A 22816-nucleotide genomic window follows, 5' to 3' on the forward strand; every position below is an offset into this window, starting at 1 on the left:
ATCTATCTATCTATCTATCTATCTATCTATCTATCTATCTATCTATCTATCATGTATACAGTGTTCTGCCAGCATGTGCCTGCAGGCCAGAAGAGGGTGCCAGATCTCATTACAGATGGTTGTGAGCCACCTTGTGGTTGCTGGGAACTGCACTCAGGACCTCTGGAAGAGCAGCCAGGGCTCTCAACCTCTGAGCCATCTCTCCAGCCCCAAGAGTTAACTTTTAACCGTTAACACTAAGCCAGCAAGTGCCTTTCCCCCTGCTGAGCATGATCTCTCTTGTTTCACGGGGGCGCGTGCTGCAGAGCAGCTGGCTTGAGAGCTTCTGGCTGGTGCTCCTGTCTCCTCCTCCCGTCTTGATGTAGCAGATGTGGGCCCCTGCACCCAGTGTTTTCTGTGGGCACCAGGGTTTGAACTTGGGTCATCAGGTTTGTGTGGCAATCTCCTTTGCTCACTTCGCCATCTTTCTGGCCTCCGGGCACACTTTGAAGTCATAGGAGTTTCTTGCATTTATCCAGTGAGACTTTGAAGTGTTTTGTGGAGTAGATGGGACATGGGCATGAGGACCATGGCAGGGCTCTGCCGGAAGCTGTTCCTCATTTGGAGGAAGCTGGGCTCAGAAGTGTCTCATTGACTGATGGGGAAGAGTGTGTGGTCTGGCTGTAGTCTGCTGAGAGGAGCGAGGTGCTAAAAGAAGAGTTCCAGGGTAGCCTTGCTGCATTAGCAGCCCTCAGTGAGTTGTGTGGGTGTGCTAGGGATTAGGATGTGTGCTCATGTGGTCCTACAGAACCAGCATAGCCAGCCAATAAGACTGGAGCCTTCGAGATTAGATCTTGCTGTGCTGCCTAGGCTATTGTCAAATTTACAGGTTCAAGCTGTTTTCCTGTTCAGCCTGCTAAGTAGCAGGTAGCGTAGGCCCACACTGCCGTGCCTGACTGATTTGTGTGTATATGTGCTTGTTTGCGAGTGTGGGGGTGCGTGTGGAGGCCCTAAATCAATGTTGTGTGTCATCCACAAGCACTCTCTACCTTAGGGGAAAAGATTTCATTAATTTTTTAAAAGGTTTATTTCTTTGTCACATATACAGTGTTCTGTCTGCGCATATAGCTGCATGCTGGAGGAGGACACCAGATCTCATTATAGACGGTTATGAGCCACCTCATAACCGTGGGGTGCTGGGAATAGAACTTCCAGGATCTCTGGAAGAGCAGCCAGCAGGAGTACTCTCAACCTTTGAGCCATCTCTCCAGCCCCAACTAATGGTTTTTGAGACAGGATCTCATTATGTAAACCTATGGCCTTTAACTCACAGAGCTCCTCCTGCCTCTGCCTCCTGAGTGCTTGGGATTAAAGGTGTGTCCACCACACTCAACGTCTTTTTTGTTTTTTAAGAATTTGTTTTATGTGTTGCTTGCGTGGATGTATGTGTACCGTGTGTGCGCAGTGCCCACAGAGGTCAGGAGGGTTGGCTCCCTTGGAGTGAGCCATCGTGTGTGTGCTGAGAGTGTGTGTGTGTGTGCTGGGTCCCGTCAGAGCAGCCAGTGTCCCTAACAGCTGAGCCATCATCCCTCCAGCCCCTCCACCTCGCTGAACCTCCCTGAGCCTGTTAGGCTGGCTGTGCATGCACCATCAGGGACCCTTCTGCCGGGATTGCAGCTGCAGGCTGCCACTCTGGGCTTTTAACGAGGCCGCTGGGGGTCCAAGCTCAGGGGCTCCTGCTTGCATGGCAAGCTCCTCACTAGTCAGCCATCTCCCCAGAGAACAAGAGAGACTGCCAAGGTCATGCTGGCAAACCTGGCACCGAAATCCAGGCTGAGAACTGCCTGGCAGTTGGAAGGAAGACTCAGGAGACAGGAAGTTGTTGGTAAACCTTAAAGGTAGTTGTTGTTGTTTTCCAAGACAGGGTTTCTCTGTGTACCCTTGGATGTCCTGGACTCACTTTGTAGACCATGCTGGCCTCATAGAGATCCGCTTGCCTCTGTGCCCAAGTGCAGGGATTATTAGCGTGCGCCAGGCTCCTTGTTGGCTTTTGTTGGGATGGGTGTAGCCCGAGCTGAGCTGCCCTTTGCTTTGAAATCCTGCCTCATCCTCCTAGGTGCTAGGATGGCAGACGTGTGCCACACACAGGTACATGGGGTAGTTCTCAATTTATGGTCTTGTTTTTTTGCTCTGGGACAACAGGGGCTCTGGAGAAGGGAGTTTCTGTGGGGTTGGAGATGAAAGCTGAGCTTTGAGCTCTGAGGGAGCCGAGTCACTTGGAAGAGTAGAATGAGTGTGTCCCGGGGCAGTGCCTTTGTCACTGTGGTGAACCGTGAGGCCCTTATTGTCATTCAGGCTCTTTTTAGTTTTTTCCAGTTTTTCTTCCTTCCTTCTTTCTTCCGTTCTTTCCTCCCTCCTTCCCTCCTTCCTTCCTTCTTTGTCTCTGTCTGTCTGTGTTTGTATGCGTGTGTGCATAGGCCTGTGGTTATGGGTGCAGAACCATGCCTGGCTTCTCAAAGTCTCTAGCCAGCTTTGGAATGTCATAGTTCTAAGCCGATCACGGTCCATTCAAGCTGCCACAAGTGAACCCCGGCAGGAGCCTGCTGTCAGCAGGGAGGATGGGTATGGCCCAGAGTGGCTGTGATTCGGAGGAGAGCTGGCCTGGTGCTGTGCTTTTTTTCTTAGGCAGTAGAGAAAACAAATCCTTGATCTGCGGAGATGGCTCAGTCAGTCTAGTGTTTACTGTGCAGCCGTGAGCCAAGTCTGCATTTCCAGCAGCCCATACAGAGCAGTGGGGCATGTCTGTGTCTGATCCCACGCCAGTGGGGCAGAGCCGGGTGGGTCTTGGGTCAGATGAGCTCCAGAAAATCAGGATGGAGATGTGAGAAGACACCCCCTGTCCCTGTCCACTTTGGCTTTCATGTTACCCACACCCTTATACAATACACACACACAGAGGTGCAAACAAGGAAAGCTGTCTGCAAGATAGAAGTAATAGTGCACACCCATAATCCTAGCTGGCACGCTCTCTCTCTCTCATTCCTGCTGTCTGAGACAAGGTCCTGTTGCTTAGCTTTGGCTAGCCTGGCACTCAGCATGTAGACCAGGATGGCTGGTGTCTTGACATACAGCATGCAGGAAGGGTGATCTGAGGACATGCTAAACTGAGTGGAGGAGTGAGCTCGGTTCTTGCAGTTCATGTTTTTTTTTTTTTTAAGGGGCTGGGATGTAGCTGCAGGTTAGAGCCCTTGCCTACAATCCGGGAGGTCCCTCTTCTACTCCCAGTACTACAGATACAGAAACAACCAACCCTCGGGAAGGGAGGCAGGAGCATCAGTCATTGAGCTCATCAGTGCCTACCTACCTGAGACTCTGTCAATCAAAGAAAACACAGACAAGCCAACAAACAGGGCAGGGGGATGGTACAGTCGCTAAGATACCAAGCCTGAAAGCTGAATGCTTTTTCTTTTTTTAAGACACGATTTTACTGTGTAGCTCTGGCTGTCCTGGAAATCGCTCTGTAGACCAGGCTGGCCTCAAACTCACAGAGATCTGCCTGCTTCTGCCTCCCACATGCTGGGATTAAAGGTGTGCATAACCACCAGCTGACAATTTTTAATTCTTTCTTTCTTTTTCTTTCTTTCTTTCTTTCTTTCTTTCTTTCTTTCTTTCTTTCTTTCTTTTTTTTTTTTTTGTCTTTTCGAGACAGGGTTTCTTGTCCTTGAACTCACAGTAGTCTGCCTGCCTCTGCCTTTCTGAGTGCTGGGATTAAAGGTATGTGCCACCAAGGCTGGCTAATTTGTGTGTGTGTATGTGTGTGTCTGTTCTGGGGTATATGTATATGATTGTAGTTGCCCACAGAAACCAGAAGAGACCGTCAGATTTCTTGGAACTGAAGTTGCAGGCGGTCAGGAGCCACCCAGGATGGGTGCTGGGAACTGACCTCTGGTTTGTGGCAAGAGCAACTCGCACTGTACCCTGGGAGCCATCTCCCAGCTGTGACAACTTAGTTCTATCCCCAAGGCCTACATAGTGGCTAGGGGAACCAATTTCCATAACCTCACAGGTTGTCCTCTGACTTCCCCGACTCCAGGCTCGTGTGCACTGTCTCTGTCTCTGTCTCTGTCTCTGTCTCTGTCTCTCTCTCTCTCTCTCTCACATACACACACACATATACAGGTGTACAAAACCAGAAATAAAATTCAGCATGGCCTGTACTTGCAGAGCTTGCTCAGTGTCTTGCGCAGATGAGCGCTGCTGCCCGGGTCAGTGTGTGTGGGAAGCAGAGTGGCAGCAGGGCGGCAGGGTCTGCGCCCTGTGTGCGGTGAGTGCTGTCACTGGGAAAGGCTGTGGTGGCTCAGTTCGCCCAACACGCGTGAAGCCCTGGGTTCCATTCCCAGCACGGGGAAAATTGGGCCTGGTGGTGCGTTCCTGTGATCCCAGCCCTTGGGAGGTGGAGACAGGAGGATCGTGAGGCCAGGGTCACCCTCGGCTAGTCTGTGGTCAGTCTGGGCTACATGAGACACGGTTAAAAAGGAAGGACGGAAAAGGGAGTAGAAGTCATTGTGGAGAGCCAGGCATGGTGGCATTTGTCCCGGCACCATGTCCACGCTCAGGCTGGGCTACATAGAAAGTTCAGGGGCAGCCTGGGCTACACAGCAGGTGCTGTCTAAACCCAGGAAGAGCCAGAACGCTTGGTCCTTGGCTGAAGGAGGCCATCATTGTTCTTCCTCACCTTGTCTGCTGGTTTGCAGTTCTGAGAGGGGATTCTGGGAAACTGTTCTCTGCCGTGCAGTGAAGTTGGTAAAACTTCTCAGCTGTGGGGGCAGGGCCCCCTGTGCGTGCATCCCCGGCGCTGGGCTGCCAGGCGCATGCTGTCCACCTGACACAGCGTTTTTTGTGGGTGCTGGGGATCCAAACTCAGGTCCTTTCGCTTGTCCAGCCAGCATCTCAAGACAGGCCCGCCCTCCTCCGCTGCCCCTCCCTTCCAGGACATGTCCAACGATGACGATGCTGCCCCCACAGCGGCAGAGGCGGCAGGTGACACCCATCTGCTGGGCTTCTCGGATGAAATCCTGCTGCACATCCTGAGCCACGTCCCCAGCACAGACCTGGTTCTCAATGTGCGGCGCACGTGCCGGAAGCTCGCGGCCCTGTGCCTGGATAAGAGCCTGGTGCACACCGTGTTGCTGCAGAAGGACTACCAGGTGCGGCGGGCGGGCAGGCGGGAGCAGGGCCAGCCTATGGGTGCGGGGACAGGCCCTGCTGGCCGCACAGAAGGCCGCGTGGCCGGGAATGGGCATCGGGACACGCTGAGTGACAGAGCCAGGGAGGAGCAGGGTAGGTAGGGGGTGTGCCTCTCGGCACCAGGTCGTAGTGCAGGTACAGGTTTTAAACTTGGAATGCTCCTGCCTCAGCCTCCCGGGTCTTGGGACGACAGGCGTGTGCCCCCCGGCCCTGCTAGCAAACATCTTTCACTTTTTGTTGTTGGGAGCGGGGCTCCCTTGACTGCTGGCGGTGATAGGTGTGTGGGAGAGCAAGGCCAGGCCGCGTCCCTCTGGGCAGGAGCCGGGAATAGCCAGGACACCTGTCTCCCGCCCGTCCCCTTCTGCAGGCCAGCGAGGACAAGGTGAAGCAGCTGGTGAAGGAGATTGGCCGCGAGATCCAGCAGCTGAACATGGCGGGCTGCTATTGGCTGTCGGGCTCCACCATCGAGCACGTGGCCCGCTGCCACAGCCTGGTAAAGGTGAACCTGTCCGGGTGCCACCTCACCTCCCTGCGGCTGTCCAAGGTGCTCTCGGCCCTGCAGCACCTGCGCTCGCTGGCCATCGACGTGAGCCCTGGCTTCGATGCCAGCCAGCTGAGCAGCGAGTGCAAGGCCACGCTGAGCCGCGTGCGCGAGCTCAAGCAGACGCTCTTCACGCCGTCGTACGGCGTGGTGCCCTGCTGCGCCAGCCTGCAGAAGCTGCTGCTCTACTTCGAGATCCTGGACCGCACGCGCGAGGGCGCCGTCCTGTCGGGCCAGCTCATGGTGGGCCAGAGCAACGTGCCGCACTACCAGAACCTGCGCGTCTTCTACGCGCGCCTGGCGCCGGGCTACATCAACCAGGAGGTGGTGCGGCTCTACCTGGCGGTGCTCAGCGACCGCACGCCCGAGAACCTGCACGCCTTCCTCATCTCCGTCCCCGGCAGCTTCGCCGAGAGCGGCGCCACCAAGAACCTGCTGGACTCCATGGCCCGCAACGTGGCCCTGGACGCCCTGCAGCTGCCCAAGTCCTGGCTCAACGGCTCCGCCCTCCTCCAGCATATGAAGTTCAACAACCCCTTCTACTTCAGCTTCAGCCGCTGCACGCTGTCGGGCGGCCACCTCATCCAGCGCGTCATCAACGGGGGCAAGGACCTGCGCAGCCTGGCCAGCCTCAACCTCAGCGGCTGCGTGCACTGCCTGTCGGCCGACTCGGCGCTGCGGAAGGCGGAGGACGACATCGACAGCGGCATCCTGGAGACGCTGGTGGAGTCCTGCTGCAACCTGCACCACCTCAACCTCTCCGCCGCCCACCACCACAGCCCCAACGGCCCGGGCCGCCACCTCTGCCAGCTCCTGGCCCGCCTCCGCCACCTGCGCTCCCTGTCCCTGCCCGTGTGCTCCGTGGCTGATTCGGCACCCCGGCCCGATCGGGCCCCCGCCCCGCCGGCCATGCACGCCGTGCCCCGGGGCTTCGGCAAGAAGGTGCGCGTCGGGGTGCAGACGTGCCCCAACCCCTTCGCCGGCCAGTCGGCCCCGCAGCCCGCCTCGGTGTTCTGGGCCCTGCTGAAGACGCTCCCGTTTCTGGAGCACCTGGAACTGATCGGCTCCAACTTCTCCTCAGCCATGCCCCGCAATGAGCCCGCCATCCGCAACTCCCTCCCGCCCTGCAGCCGGGCGCAGAACGTCGGGGACTCGGAGGTGGCCGCCATCGGCCAGCTGGCCTTCCTGCGGCATCTGACGCTAGCCCAGCTGCCAGGCGTGCTGACAGGCTCCGGACTAGTGAGCATCGGCCTGCAGTGCCAGCAGCTGCAGTCCCTGTCGCTGGCCAACCTGGGCATGATGGGGAAGGTGGTGTACATGCCCGCTCTTGCCGACATGCTGAAGCACTGCAAGCGGCTGAAGGACCTGAGGTGAGGAGCTGAGGTAAAGGTTAGAGGACCTGAGCTGAGGGGCTGAGCTGAAGGGGCTGAGGGGCTGAAGTAAAGGTTAGAGGACCTGAGCTGAGGGGCTGAGGTTTGAGGGGTTGAAGTTAAAGGGCAGAGGACCTGAGGTGAGGGGCCAAGGGCCCGAGGTGGGGACCTGAGGTGCGAAGAGCGGAAGACCTCAGTTTTCTCTAGGGCTTCTAAGGTTTGCAGATGCAATCAAGGTGCAAGTAAGGTGGAGCTTAGAGCCAACACGGGCCTGCCCTGGAGATCAGAGGCAAGAGGGGCCTTAGTGTCTGCAGGGATGGCCTCTGGAGGCTGGGGTCATGGCACAGAGGCAGGGCTCTGGAGTTCAGCATCTCATCTCCTCACACTTACGTGACCCCCAGCTTCGTTTATTCCACAAAATGCTACTTCATGTACAACCTATGGTCTTAAAAACATTTTTTTAGATTTATTTCCATGTAAGTGTGTGTTTCGCCTATATGCACATCTGTGGCACCACATGTTGTTGTGAGCCACCATGTGGGTGCTGAGAGCCAAACCTGGGTCCTCTGGAGCTGCAGCCATTGCCCCTAATCGTTGAGCCATCTCTGCAGGGCTGTGCCCCATTTCCCGCAGCTTCTTTTGAGACAAGGTCGCACTATGTCTCCTGGCTGGGCTGGAATTTACCGTATATAACAGACTTGAATTCACGGATTTACCCCTGTTTCTGCCTCCTGAGTGCTGGGATTAAAGGTGTTCTCCACTATCCCCACCCTCAAATTTTGTTATTATTGTGTGTGTGTGTGTGTACATAGAGCATATCTGGAGGCTAGAAGAAAAGTTTTCGGAGTTCTGTCCTCCCACCTTCATATGGTCCTGAGGGTTGAGTGGAAGCCTGTAGATTTCCCCATCATGTGCCTTAACCCCTTGAGCCATCTCCCTTTTCCACACCTTATTTCCTCAGACAAGGCGTCTCACTAGGACTGATCATTTGGCTGGCCAGTGAGATCCCAGGGGTTAGAGACAAGTGTGGCCTGCCTGGGCTTTACAAGGTCGCTCGCTGGGGATTTGAACTCAGTTTCTAATCTTTGCTAGCAAGCGTTCTTACCCACCCAGCCTTTCCCAAGGCCGCTCAGTGATTCTTGGAGGGTGTGAGGCAGTTGGCTAGGGGCTTCAGGACGTATGCCAGCATGTGACTTGAGTTCCAAGGCAGCTTGGGTTGTAGCAGCAAGATCCTCTTCCTCAACAAAGCCAGAAGCACAGAGCATGACAGTCCGCTTTGACCTCCTTGATTCAAAGCAGCAGGGTGTCGCAGGCGGGGGGGGGGGGGGGGGGGGGCAAGAGGTGCAGGCCAAGGGGTGCTGAAGGCCTCAGCAGGGAGCTGCTGCCGGTGGCCTGTGGGGGACAAGAGCAGGCAGGATGGGGAAGCATCATCTCAGGGAGGAACTCCGACGTCCAGGAGTGGTGACCTTGAGGACGGTGGCAGGACCCTTCCTGGAAACAGGGAGGAAATAGAGCACACAAGCCTCAGAGGACCCTGCCGTGGGCACTGTTCTTGAGGAGCATCGAAGGTTCAAGACCTGCCTGGGCAACTCAGCAAGACCCTGTCTTGAAATAAAAGCTTTATGAAAGGCTTGTTGCTCAGTGGGAGAGTGCTTACTTGGCTCAAGACCCTGGGTTTAACTCCTGATATAAATTTCCTGGTGTTTCCAGAGCAAGCATGGAGTAGCTTCACCCTGAACACACTGTGAAATATGCCCTTTGTTACCACCCAACATTTAATGGATAAGAATTCTGTGTGTCCCAGCATGACTTGGGAAGCAGACACAGGTGGATCTCAGTGTGTTTGAAGCCAGTCTGAGTTATACAGTGAGTTCTAAGCCAACCAGGGCTACATAATAAGACCCTGTGTCAAAAGCCTAAAAGGGGGGGGGGGCAGATTATTTTGTGGTGCTATGAACCGAACATGGAACACACACAGGTCTTGTTCCTCTACCTCTGAGCCACACCCCAGCCCCTCACTGGGGGCTTCTAGGCAGGTGCTCTACCTCTGAGCCACACCTAGTCCTTGGATTTTTTTGAGATAGGTTCTGTCTAGCCCAAGATGGTCTCTAACTGATGGTCTTTTTACCTCATCTGTAATTCCAGGAATGCACCCCACAAACAGTGAGGGCCTTGCATATTCTAGGGAAGCACTCTACCATTGAGCTCTCTCTCTAGCTCTTTTTACTTTAAGCAACTTGCTCAGGCTTGTCTTGAACTCACCCTCATCCAGGAAGGCCTTGGACTCCTGATCCTCCTACCTCAGCCCCCAGAGCATTTGGGATCACAGGTGTGTCCCATCAGGCCTTGATTGTAAGATTGTAAGCTTTTTTTTTTTTTTTTTTTTTCCCTTCTGGGACAAGGTCTCACGCATCCTAGGCTGGCCTCACCCTTTCTGTGTAGCTGAGGGGAACCAGACTCTGATTGTCCCGCCTCTGCCTCTCAAGTGCTGGGACTACGGTGTGCTTCTCTGTTCTAGGGCTGTGCGGGACATACCATGTGGTGAAGCCCCAGGTTCTGGGCAGGCAAGAGGGGGTGGGGCTTAGGGACCCTGCCAGTCCATAGCTGTTTCGGGGTGGAGGCTACAGAGGGGCCACAAGTCATGTCTCAGCCTAAAGGGGCTCGATGTGGCTGCTCCTCTCCCCAGTACAGCTACTGCCTCTTTGGTGCCTGTCTAGGTTACTGTGGCTGTGATGAAGAGCCATGGCCAAAGGCAACTGGAAGAGGAAAGAGGGCTTTTTTGGCTTATGCCTCTATCTCCCTGTTCCTCACCGAAGACAGACAGGACAGAAGGCAGTCAGGGCGGGAACCTGGAGGGCAGGAGCTGATGCAGATGCCATAGAGGGCTGCTTCTCACTGGCCTGCTCAGCCTGCTTTCTTGTAGAAAGGACTGCTGTGCTAGGAGTGGGACCACCCATGATGGGCTGGGCCCGCCCACAGCAATCACTAATCTGGAAAAAAAAAAAAAAAAAAAAGCCCTACAGATTCATCTGCTTGCAGCTGGAGGCATTTTCTCAATTGAGGTCTCCTTCCCCAAGATGACCCTAGCTTGTGTCAAGCTGACATAAAACTAGCCAATGCAGTGGCTGTGCCAAGGTCTAGGCACAAAGATGACCTTTCCCCCACGACATCCATGGCTGCCGCTGTGGAAGCTGGAGCGGGAATCCTCTCCCCTGTCACTCCAGGCCAGACCTTTGCTTTGGCTTCAGGACCCACAAGGGAGGACAGGGGGAAGACAGGCCATGTCCTTTGCTTTTGTTCCCGCCCCCACCCTCCAGCTTCAGTGTGACAGAAAGTAGCCCATCCTGTGCTGCTCACTTCCATAGCTGCTTGGCGAGGCTGTGAGCTCTTTTCTGTCCTCCTTGGAGCACAGCCATTCTGAGGTTCTCTGTGTTTTCTGCCCCATCTGGTCACCTGCCCTGCTGCTCCAGCTCCGTGCTCAGCCGAGCAGACCCATAGCCCAGGTGGCCTCTGTGGACAGGAGTGGACAACCTTGCCTGGTGTCTGTGGGGGGATCCTGTGCCTTCCCTCCCCTTGATACTTGTGCTAGCAATCTGCTTGTGGGCTTTCTTCCTCCCCCAATGTGGAGCTCCTCATCAGTTAATTGCGGTGCCATGTGCCTGAAGTCCCCCAACTCAGGAGGCTAAGGCCTGAGTTCAAAGTCAGCCTGGGCTGAAACTCTGTCTTCAAAAGCAGCCCCCCCCCCAAAAAAAAAAAAAAAAAAAGAAAAAGAAAAAGTCAGCCACATGTAGTGACTGCACGCCTGCCTTATATCCTGGCATTCTGGGGGCAGGCGTTCAGGGTCAGGGTCATCCTTGGCCCCATAGTGACTTTGCAGCCAGTCTGGGCTACATAGACCCTGTCTTAGCAGCAACAAAAATAGGACAAAGTTACTGAAAGCCTTGGCTCCCCTCTGCATTAATGAAAGCTGTAGCTGCAGCCGGCACAGCAGCCGTCCCTCCTCCATCCTCACATCTGCCTTTTTGCATTTCCTAGGCGTACAGACGGATGCTCTTCTCCTTGGCTGCGTCTCTCTCCCTGTGGCCACCGGGCCTCTGTTTCCTTACCGCTTCCTTTGTGGTGTCTCTCAACACTTGTGTCTTCCTGTGCCTTTCCTGTCACACCTCTGGCCTTTCCTGAAGCCAGTTAGTGCATGCATGGCCATTGTTTGCCAGAATTGCAGCTGTATCACAGACACAGACCTGGGCTGGGTGCGCAGCTCGGTCAGTACAGGGCTTGCCTGGCACATGAGGTCTTAGGTTCCATCCTCGGTACCACATGAACTGGGTGTGGTGACACACACCTGTGAAACCAGCATTGGAAGGTGGGCAGAAGGAAGAGGAATAGAAAGTCAAGGTTATCTCTCCTTAGGTACATGTTTTGGCCAGCCTGGGCTGTATGAGTCTGTTTCAGAAAAAAAAGAGATAGAGAGAGGAAAGAAGGAAGGAAGGAAGGAAGGAAGGAAGGAAGGAAGGAAGGAAGGAAGGAAGGAAGGAAGGAAGGATCCGAGAACATCTTTGGTGGCTGTCTCCTTTGCTGGGCCCTCACTGTTGCCTACTTCTATGATTAGGATCATTTCATAAAATCAAGGAGCCCAGTGAACCTTTGACTCTTTCAGAGCCAAGATCTTTCTGGACCTTGCTGTCTTGCTGCCAGTGTTTGTTTTCCACCGGTCCATCAGGCTTGTGTTTTTGCAGGAGGTGTGGTGGTGCACACCTATAATCCCAGCTCTTGGGAGGCTGAGTTGGGAGGATGGTGAGTTCCAGGCCAGCCTGGGCTATCTATTGGTTTGTCCCTGGGACCTGCATTCTCCCCAGAAGCAGGACTGTGTGTGCATCGTCATAGGCCTGCAGGCCCTGGATAAATTCGTCCTGTAGGTCTCCCTGACAGCTTGATGACAGTTGATAGCATGTCTCTGCCCAGGCCCCAGCCTGCGCCCACAGCCGCAGAACCATCTGCTGTGTAAGGTACTGCCTGTTCTGAACAGGCGCAGGCTTCCAGAACACAGCCAAATGGCCCTGTTCCCCTGGACTGCTGCCTCCTGAGGCAGGCGAGCCCAGGGGTGCTGCAGCAGGTGGCAGGCGCCAGCTGAAGGCTCAGGAGGCTCTGCTCGCTCTAGAGCTGCTTCCTGAGGCTACGGGGGCTGCAGGGCGCTTGCATTTTTCGGGGGAGTGTTCCGATGGCAGCCCTGGGAATCCCAGGCTCACCTGCTGCCGCCTCCATCCCAGCCTGCCTCAAACCTGAGCTTGTCTCAGCCAGGCTCCCTGTGGGGTGGAGGTGCCACCGGGACAGGTTGTTCTGGCTGTGGGTTTGGGGCGTGCCCCTGCTGTGAGCGGCTCACGTGTCAGGCAGAACAGAGTGCCACTTTTCCCACGGCTGGAGGCGGGGTATTACCCTGAGTCACCCTTCGCAGCCTGGGCGGAAGCAGGAGAGCTGCTTGAGCCAGGTCTGGCACGGTCTCAGGAATACCTTTGAGCTGTGCTTCTGCCTTATCCTGCATGGCTCAGAGTGTAGCATCAGAGGGGACGGGGCAGTCACCCCAGAGAGCAGCGTGGGGGTGGGAGGTCTGATTCCCAGATGGCTGGGAGTTTGAGCCATCTGGGAAGGGGTCAAGTTGGAATGAAGTCCAGTCTGGGTAGATTCCATCTCCTTGTTCCCTGCCTGCCGTCAGGTGCCTTAGATGGCACGCACCCACATTAGGTCAGTACCTCAGCCGTGCTGGGTACTGTGACCCAGTCACCCCGCCAGTGCTCATTACTCACACCAGGTTGAACTCTGTGACAGATGACATCTTTCAGGGCAAGGTTATGTAAGGGGCTATCTAGTTGGGAAAAGGTTTAAAAGTATGCGCAGGACATATTGCATAACTCAGTTGGCCTGGGGACGCTGGGTCTTAGTGCAAGTCCATACTGCCACCTAGTGGTGGAGCTGGCAGCTGCTGCCTGGTCCATCCCCTGCTGTGGGGAGCATTGGGGATGGTGGGGACACACACACACACACACACACACACACACACACACACACACACACACAGCCTGGGCCCATGGAGAGGTGGCTCAGTCGTTAAGAGCATATACCAGAGGACCTGGGATTCAGTTCAAGGGGATCTGATGGCCTCTTCTACCATCTTTGGGTACAAGCCACACATGTGGCACACATGCATGCAGGAACTCACACATACTTGTATTAAATATCAATAATTTTTAGAAATATAATAAGGGAAGAATCAGTTACAAATTCCAATGTGGAAAACAGAACAAAACTCCAACGTGGCCACCAGGGTGGTGCACACCTTTAATCCCAGCACTCAGGTGGCAGAGACAGGTGGGTCTCTGAGTTGGAGGCCAGCCTGGTCCACAGAGCGAGTCCAGCACAGCAGGGCTCTGTTACACAGAGAAACCCTGTCTCAAAAACCAAAACAAAATTGAAATGTCAATGTCGCTGGGGTCTCCTTGGGTGACAGAGGTGACTGGGACCCTTGGTGAAGAAGCAGCCGCCCTGGGGCCTCTGGCCTGCTCTGTGTCTAGGAATGGCAGCCTCCCTTACCTGGAGCCTGTGTGGTGGGGCTTGTACTCCGGGCCGATGACAAGGCGCTGGCCTCAAAGCCCGAGCCGCTTCTTTCCCTTCCTGCCCCTTTCCCAGCCACTCCGGCCCGCTGGACCCCCACCTTCTTCTGCCTGGGTTGGCTGATCCAGCTCCGCCATCAGACCGGCTCCCCAGCATCACGTGCAAACCCTCACAAGGCAGGCGGGTGTGACAGTACAGGGCCAGGTGGCAGACCGAGGGAGGGAGGCGGACAGCCTTCAGTGCATGATGGCAGGGTCTGTGGACAGCGGCCAGCGCGCCTCACCCGGAGTCCAGGGCTCGGGGGCCGAGCCCCAGCACCCACGCCCCTCTCTCCGCAGGCTGGAGCAGCCCTACTTCAGCGCCAATGCACAGTTCTTCCAGGCGCTGGGCCAGTGCTCGTCTCTGCAGCGCCTGTGCCTGGTGTCCCGCAGCGGCACGCTGCAGCCGGACGCCGTGCTGGCCTTCATGGCCCGCTGCCTGCAGGTTGTCGTGTGTCATATGTTCACGGGAGAGTCCCTCACCACCTGCAAGAGCCTGCAGCAGTCGCTCCTCCGGAGGTGAGTAGCATGGCCCCGCACAGTCGTGGGTGGCTGGGAGGTCTCGGACAGAACCAGTGTCCCCAGGACCCAGTGTCCTCGGCCCAGCTGCAGCTCTGGGGAGATGGGACCTCAGACCCCAGCAGTGTGACCCCAGGGCTTGGCCTCCTACAGGGGACCTGTTCCCACAGGTGGTCTCTGCTCTCAGCCACATAGAAGGCTGAGGCAGAAGGATCCCGGGAGTTTAGGGCTAGCCTCGGCTACAGTTTATCCTGGATTCTGGGAGCCAAAGCTCATTCACTGTGTCTGATGAGGGCCTGGGAGGGACTTCATGGCCTGTCCTCATCACTGGGAAGGCTCCACCTTTGGTTGTTGAGACAGGGTCTCTCTGTGTCCCAGGCTAGCCTGGGTCTCACTGTGTAGACCAAGTTGCTGGAACTCAAGGCTCCTCCCACCTCTGAGCCACTGTGCCCAGAGCGCCCCTTTTGCTATTGGCACGTCAGGAGTTAGGTTTCGGCGATTTTTAGGGTTTCCAGGACCTTGGGTACAAGCATGCCATCCCTCATGGCTGCTGTGCTGTGCCTGATGGTCTTCCGTCTCCCGTGTCCACTTTGTTCTCGCTTGCTCCTGGCAGCCGTGGTTTGTCCGTGTTTTTGATCACCTCTTCACGTATCAGAATAGACTTCCAGTATTTATGTTTTGTGTCACATTTGTACATGTATTTACTGTGTGTGTGTGTGTGTGTTTGTGGCTCAGGCAGCAGCTATGTAGAGGTCAGAGGACGGCTGTTGGGTTAGTTCTCCTACCGCAGGAACCCTGAGAGGTGAGTGTGTCAGCCACACTCACAGATGAGGTGACCGAGGCAGGGCGCACTAGGGCCAGTTAGCAGCATGCAGGACGGAACTGCACATTAGAAGGGAGACAGAGGCTAGGTTTGGTGCTACAGGCCCGGGATCCAGCAATTCAGGAGGCTGAGGCAGAAATGGGAGTTTGGGTCAGCCTGGGCTACGTAGAGAGTTCAAGGCCAGCTTGACCTATACAAGCCCTTGTTGTATATATACCTATATACCTATATAGGTATATAGGTTGTATACCTTACTTGTTTTTTTTCAAAAAAAAAAACAAGTAAGGGCCTGGGAGTCTAGCTTAGCTGGTAGGGCGCTTGCCCAGCGGGCACCAAGCCCCGGTTCAGCTCTCGCAGCACGCAGTGATGTACTCGAGTCGGTTAAGAGTGCTCAGAGCAGCCCTGAGGTCCCAGGCAGAGGCAGGCGGAGCTCCGAGTTCCAGGCCAGCCTTGTTCCGGAGAGACTTCCAAGACAGCCAGGGCTACACAGACCCTGTCCCAGAAAAACAAACGAGGGCTTATGGCTCCCGCAGGGGACCAGGTGGCTCACAGTTGCCTGTGACGCAGTTCAGGATATCTCGTGACCTCTCCCGGCCACTTTAGGCACCGCTGTAGGTGTGGAGCACGGAAGCTCATGTGGGCACACGTACACGAACGGACCTGAATGCGTCAGTCAGTCTCTGCGGTGCCCCTGCTGTAGCGACCTGTACTCCCAGCACTTGGGTGATGGAGGCAGGATTCAAGGTCCTTCTCCGCTACCCAGTGAGTTTGAGGCTAGCCTGGGCTCCATGAGCCCCTGCCTTAAGAAAATGTCAATCAGGAGCGAGGGAGCTGTGTGAGGAGCCCTTCAGGGTAAGTGCTGAGTCCTGACCCGGGTCAGCACAAAGCCTTCCTCTCCCATGTTGCTGGGCAGTCCTGGCTGTTCTGTGGAGGCCTCTGCTGCCATGACAGCATGACAGCCCCAGCATGACAGCTGCCTTTTCCGGTGGTTGGCTGGTCTTCCGTCTCACAGTCACGGCAGGGCCCTTTAGGAGCCTGCTCTGTGGGTGCTCTCCCGCAGGGCTCCAGCAGGTGGCAGTAGTGCTCTCAGCAGCCAGCTACCGCGTGAAAAGAAACAGGAGCACCTGTCCACTTTCCTGAAGTTTTTTTTTTGGGGTGGTTGGTTTAAAAGCTTTTTTTTTTTTTTTTTTTTTTTGACAGGGTCTTTGTATATCAGGCCAGTCTTGACCCACTGTGTAGCCAAGGATGACTTTCAACTCCTCATTCCCCTGCCTCCACCTCCTGAGTGCTGGGATTACAGGAGTGTGACACCGCTCTTGGGGTAGCCCAAGCCAGCCTTAAATTTGTGGCAATCCTCCTGTCTCAGCCACACAGAGCAGCCCCCAGTGCTCTGCTCTTCTTGCATGGAGAGCTCGGGGAAGCACTGGGGTCCCCGGCCCCTCACCGGGAGTGTGGAGGTCTGGCCAACAAGGCTGGGCCCGTGGCCCTGCTCCTCTCCTCACTTCTGCACCGTGTAGCCCACTGGGAGCTGGATTGCATGCCCTTCATGCCCCTCCCCTATTTGGGCCACTTTGTTCCATACAAGGTCTGAATTCAGCATCCAGGGACCAGACTTGGTGACAGAGATTCCTGGTGGTCCCTGGGGGTTTGTGGCCTCCCAGGGTGATGAGCAGAAAGAAGTGTGTCTGTCCATCTATCCGAGTCCTAACCTTCCACGTCACTCCTGAGCTCAGCGCACACGCCCACTGCCCCTGCCTCTTTCCATGGTCTCACCTTTCCTGGAAACTGGTACCAGCCAGTCTCCTACACGGCCACCCTCCCTGACGGTGTCTGCCTGCGATACCGTGGCATCAGGGTCTGGGCCCTGGCATGTGGCTGAGCTGACTCTGGACCTCTCTTTCTCTCCTCTCGGACCCGGCAGGCAAGGAGTCCTCTTAAGTCGCCTGCTTCCTTGGGCTCTCCCACTTGGCCCTGTTTCTTACCAGGCCTTGTAGGCCCTGGAGATGGGGGCCCCTGTGTCATCTGGTCTCATGATTTCCAGTGAGAGCTGGGCACAGTGGCACTGTGGAGGTCTAGCCTGCGCCATGTCTCACTAGCCTGAGACCCTAAGTCTCCTCCCAGCTTCGTCTCTGGGGAGCAGTCACATCTCTCAGGCACAACTGAAACCTTTTGGTGACAGACCAGCCAGTTCCTTGCCCAGCCTGGGCAGGTGTGACGCGGGTACTGTGCCAACCATCCCACCTCGTACCATCTTCCTGGGGGGTTGAGATTGGCTTCCTGGATTTCCTCCTCCTGTTCTGCTTGCTTTAGCCTCTGTTTGAGCTGCTTTAGCATCACCCAGGCATGCCAGCCTAAGTCCCGTGTAGGATTTTCCAGGTCCTGTTTCTTCCGTGCAGCATGGCCTGAGCCCAGGAGCATGCGTGATAGCCCCTGGCACAACCCCAGCCAGTAGCAAGGCCAGGGTAGGGAGGGCATGGCTGCTGCTTTCCCGGAGCAGCTCCCGACCCCACATCTGTGAGCCAGAGGCCCGTGTGAGTGTCGGCAGCCTCTGCCCTGAGGACTCAGGAGTCCCAGACCCCAGTGCAAGGCGCTGTCCTCCACTGTGGTGGCTGCAGCACTCTCTTGAGGACCAGTTGGCACTGCCTTCCCACGTGGGATCTTAAAGCGTGTTTGTGGCATATGGCCCTGGGAGGCCAGCTGGCTGCCGCAGCCCCTGTTGTGTTCCGTGTAGACAGGGAGCATTCTTTCCGTGTGCTTCCAGCTTGCCAGAACCGCACTTAGCAGCCCTCCCTCTGCTGCTGCGCTCTGGCAAGCCCTGGCCCGAGACAGCCCCGGGGGCCCGGCTCCCGGCTGAGTGCGCACACGTGGTTCCCCATGCCACGTGGTTCCCCATGCCAGGAGAAGGCTCAGTCTGCGTTGGTCTGCAGACCAGTGAGCTCAGATGGAGCAGGGAGCGCTCAGGGCAGTGGCGCGAGCCCGAACATCTCCAAGCACGGAACCAGGCCGGGGTGAGGCGCAGTTGGTAGAGTGATGGTCTGGCATGCACAGGGCCCGAGGCTCCGTCCCCAGCATGGCACAAACTGGGCTTGGCGGTGCAGGTTTACAGTCCCACATCTGGGAGAAGGAGGATCCAAAGTTCAAGGCTATCCTTGGCTACATGGCAAGTTTGAGGCCAACCTTGGAAACGCGAAATGTGAAGCCTGTCTCAAAAACTTAACAAACAACAAACAAGCAAAAGGGCAGGCTTTGCTCTGCTCTGTAGCCTGCACAGCTCCTGTAGATGATTGGTATCTGGGAAGCCATGGCTCAGTGCTGCTCATGGAAGCTCTGGAGTAGGCTGCTAGGGTGTGGACGACTGGCGCCTGCCATGTGGGTTTGCCTCCACTGGGAGAAGTGTGGCCTGGGTGCTGAGCTAGGTGGCTGCTGAGTTCCAGACCCGGAGAGCACAGCCAGAAGCCAGGATAAGATGGCCAGTGCACCTGGGCCCTACCGTGGTGTTGGCAGCATGTAGGGGTCAGTGAGGGACATGGAGGGACCACAGGCCGTTTCAGAGGGAAGAAAGTTGTCAGGTGTTTCATGTGGTAGATCTGTCCATCTGGACGTGGAGCCAAAGTTGCTGGGACCTGGAAATTCTGTCCTTGTCCCAGAATCTCCCGTTAGCCAGGTGGCAGTGGTGGCACGCTCCTCTAATTTCAGCACTGAAGAGGCAGAGGCAGGAGGATCTCTGTGAGTTCCAGGGCAGCCAAATCTACACAGAAACCCTGATTTCAAAAACAACAACAACAAAAGAAAGAACCCAGAAACAAAACCTCAACAAAACCCAAACCAAGCAACCAAAAAATGCAGAGCCTCCAGTTGTTTTGTTTTCATTTTTATGTGCTTGTGTGTCTGTGTATGTCCATTTGGGTCCAGTACCTGCAGAGGCCAGTAGGGGGTGCTGACTCCCCGTAGAACTGGAGTTACAGATGGCTGTGAATCACCATGTGGGGGCTGGGAATCCGACTCAGGTCCTATGCAGGAACAGCCAGTGTGCTTAACCACTGAGCCATAGTTCAGTACCCCCAGAGCCTCCAGTTTTCCAGACGAGCACAGAGTCGGGTCACATTGCTGCTCGGGTCAGTCAGTGCTGGTCTGAGGGTAGCAAGGTTGTGCCAGATTGTGTGGCAGCAGCCACTGCCTGCAGCAGCCCAGTGAAGAAGGGCATGGGGCGTGTCTCTGTCTGGTGCCGACCCTGTACCTCAGCTCTCGTCTGAATCTGTCTTTTCTTCTGAATCTTGTATGGGAGCAGTGTGAGGCAATGTTTAAGAAAAGTGGGGCAAGGTGTTTCCTGCTTTGGGCTCCTGAGGCTGCTAACAGGAGCTCCTCAGGCAGAGAGGAGCTAGCTTGAACATCAAGCCTACCAGAGCATTTTGCCTTCTCTCCCTACCCCTCATCTCACTACAAGTAGGTTCTGCTCCTGTTCTTGTTTGTTTTGTTCAAGACAGGGTCTCTCTATGTAGGCCTGGCTGTCCTAGAGCTCACTGTGTAGACCAGGCTGGTCCTGAACTCACAGAGATCCTCCTGCCTCTGTCTCCTGAATGCTGAGATTAAAGGTGTGCATCACCACGACCAGCTTGTTTTACATTTTAAGACAGAGTTTTTGTGTAGCCCAAGTAAGCATCAAACCTAGTATGTAGCTGAGGCTGACCTGAACCTCTGACTCCCAGCTCCATCCCCTGCCTGCTGGGACTACAGAAATACACCTGGTTGATAAAGTGCTGGCGACCGAACCCAGGGTTCCAAGGATGCGAGGCCGCCCCCCCCCCCCCCCCGCCTAGGAGCATGGCCAGCCTGGCAGCAACTGCCTTCTTTTTTCTATAGATTTCTTTATTTGTTTTGTGTACATGAGTGTTTTGCCTTCATCTATGTGTGCATCGTGTGTGTACCTGGTGCCTGCAGAAGTCAGAAGAGGGTGTTGGATGTCCTGGGCCAGGGCAGCCGTGAGCCACCGTGTAAGGACCGTGTAAGGACCGTGTAAGGACCGAAGCCAGGTCCTCTTTAAGGGCAGCCAGTGCTCTTGACTTCGGAGACATCTGTCCAGCCCCTGTTGCTGGGTTTTTGTTTATTTTTGAGACAGGTTTCTCTGTGTAGCCCTGGCTGTCCTGGAACTCAGGAGAGCAGGCTGGCCTTGAACTCAGAGATCCTGCCTCTGCCTCCAGCGCGCCGGGATTAAAGACGTGCGCCATCACTGCCTGGCCTGTGCTTCCGTATTATACTCATCAGTACTGTGTTCCTCAACTCTCCATGTTCCACACAGATGTTCCGAAGGCGTTAAACACTGTCCAGCCCCGCCCCCGGTGCCCACCAGCCTGCTTTCTGGCTCTAGGGATCTGCTGCGACTCTCTTCTGAGCTGAGGTGTGTCCTCAGCCCCCGCCTTCCCTGTTAACGGCTGATCTCTGGTTCAGTTTCCAGGCTGAGAGGCCCGCGTTGAATGTCATCATCTTTCCCCTGCTCCACGAGGGCCTGACAGATGTCATCCGAGATGTCCCCATGGTGCACCTGGACGAGATCACCTTATTTAAAAGCAGAGTGGCCGAGGAACCACCGAACCTGTGGTGGTGAGAGGGCCGCCCCGCCCCGCCCACCTGCCCTGTCAGCCACTCGGCAGAGCCTCCACAAGGGTCCGGGAGCCAGCAGACAGTGGGGCCTTGTTGTGTGACAGGAAGAGATTCCAGTTGTCCTGAGACATTCACTCCAGCCCCCTCGTCTCTCACTCACTCTTCTGAGTACCCGGGCTCAGTGACAAGAAGTGGTCAGGTGTCAGGAGGGCCATGGATGTGACGGAGTGGATGGGCCAGTCTGGTCTTCAGGGCCTGGCCATGCTCCCTGGGGCTCTGTGGGCTGTAGGCCCCCATCCACCAGCTTGCCTCAGCCCGGGGACTGTCCCTCTGCCCCTTCGTCCGTGGTCATCTGCAGTTGAGCTCAGTAATGTGACTGTACCCACACGGGGTCAGGGCGGGCGGGGTTCTCACTGTGAAATACCCAAATGGTCCTGTGAGCCTATGTCTCCTGCTCCTATTGAGACGGATTTCAGGTGTGGTCCAATGGCACAGCGCTCACCCAGTGTGCGTGTGTGAGGCCTGGATTCCATCCCCACCGCAAAGAAAAAGAAAATGTTTTAACCCAATGTGTCTCTGGGATGTTTTCAGCCCAAGGATGCCTGCGGCAGAGGGTCCCCTGGGGCGGGGACTGTAGGGTTGCTTCATCATCCCCAAGCTGAGCCTGAGGAGCTGGTCCAGGTGCGGTGGCGGTCTGAACGCTTCCTGGGAGCTCCCAGCCGCTGGCGTTGTTGGGATAGTTGAAAACGGTCGCAGGCAGAGGGGGCTGGAGAGTTAGGGTGCTGCTGAGTGAGCAGTGCGGCCCTGAGCCCCCAGTTCCATCCCCAGTAACGGCACACCCTGCGAGGTGGCTCACAGCTGCAATCCCAGCACTTAGGAGGTCAAGGCACGAGCTTGGGTTATCCTCTGCCACATAAGTGAGGTAGAGGCTAACCTGGACCAGGCAAGAGAAAAGTAGCTAGAGGACCCAGTGTCTGTGAGCTCACTCTGCCCCTCACAGTATCGAGTCTTGAGTCCCTAGAGGGGACTTGTGAGAGGGTTTCAGTCCACTGTGGACACTGGTCCAGACAGCTTCCAGTCTAGACATCGCTTGCTGGTGAGGACCCTTTGGTGAGCTGGCCTTTGGGGTTGCGCCTGGCAGCTGGAGCCTGGGAGACCTGGGGCTTCCGACCCGGCTCTGGGGACAGTGTTAGGGAAACAGCCCTCAGGCCCAGGCCCCAAGAAACGTGCCTCTGCCTGGCCCCTTGCCTTTCCAGGGCCTGCGCTGCCGTGTCCTCCCTCCTCGGCCAGTCTCTCTTTCTTAAACATTTGTTTCTTCGTATTTTATGTCCATTGGTGTTCCGATTGTACATATCTCTGTGTGGGGGTGTCAGATCCCCCGGAACAGGAGGTGCAAACAGGAGCTGCCATGTGGGTGCTGGGAATTGAACCTGGGTCCTCTGGAAGAGAAGCCAGTGCTCTCAACCACAGAGCCAGCCCTTTAGCCAGTCTCTTGCCAGAGGGAATCCTCCAGAGCCCCAGGTGCCTCTCCCTGCCCTTGTAGCTGAGTGACCTTGACTCCTAGCTAGAGGGATCGCTCTGCCCGGAGGCTGAGCCCCAGGGCCGCCCACCCGACCCCGGAGCCCTCGCCCTCGCCCTCACAGACCTTCGGTCCTTCCTGGCATTGTAGGTCATGGGGTCGGCTGCCGAGGGCCAACCCCTGTAGGCAAGGAAGCCAGAGGTGGCGGAACCCCCTCCTTCAGAGCACTAAACTCCACACCCCGATGGCCACCATGGGCTCTCCAGCGCCAACTGCTGCACGTCCCAGCTCTGATGGAAGCAGGCTGCTTGGAGGTGTCAGGTCCCTGTGACAGCCTTCGTCAAGGGCAGTCGCCTCGGCTGAGGGTGGTGACAGGCTGGAATCCCAGCCCTCGGGAGGCATTTACGTCCAGAAACTGGGCAGGGGGAGGAGGGTCTGAACACAGGAGCGGGGGGGGGGGGATACAGACCTCCCAAGGAAGCGCCCCAACTAGTATTCTTAGCGTCTCCTGCGCCGGTGCTTTGACCTGAAATGAGAATTTTTCTCCCCCGCCACCGGGGACGGCGTCCTCCAGAT

General features: G+C 56.2%; 1 protein-coding gene across 2 annotated transcripts in view; it reads left to right on the top strand.

Moving 5' to 3' along the window:
- The window catches only part of Fbxl18 (F-box and leucine rich repeat protein 18), a 22744-nt gene extending 1454 nt beyond the window's left edge, over positions 1–21290 (top strand). Inside the window, exons 2-5 of one of the 2 annotated variants that reach the window (XM_055598608.1) lie at positions 4971–5186; positions 5594–7137; positions 14082–14300; positions 20569–21290. In XM_055598608.1, the coding sequence (XP_055454583.1) occupies positions 4971–5186; positions 5594–7137; positions 14082–14300; positions 20569–20725 (2136 nt within the window). In that variant the 3' untranslated portion in view covers positions 20726–21290. Of the gene's footprint in view, positions 1–4921; positions 5187–5593; positions 7138–14081; positions 14301–20568 lie in introns of both variants that reach the window. The other variant, XM_055598609.1, reaches the window with a different exon arrangement.
- Positions 21291–22816: the final 1526 nt, after the last annotated feature.

Source organism: Psammomys obesus, unplaced genomic scaffold, assembly GCF_907164565.1.
Source record: "Psammomys obesus unplaced genomic scaffold, mPsaObe1.curated_primary_1811, whole genome shotgun sequence".
Classification (NCBI taxonomy): Eukaryota; Metazoa; Chordata; class Mammalia; order Rodentia; family Muridae; genus Psammomys; species Psammomys obesus.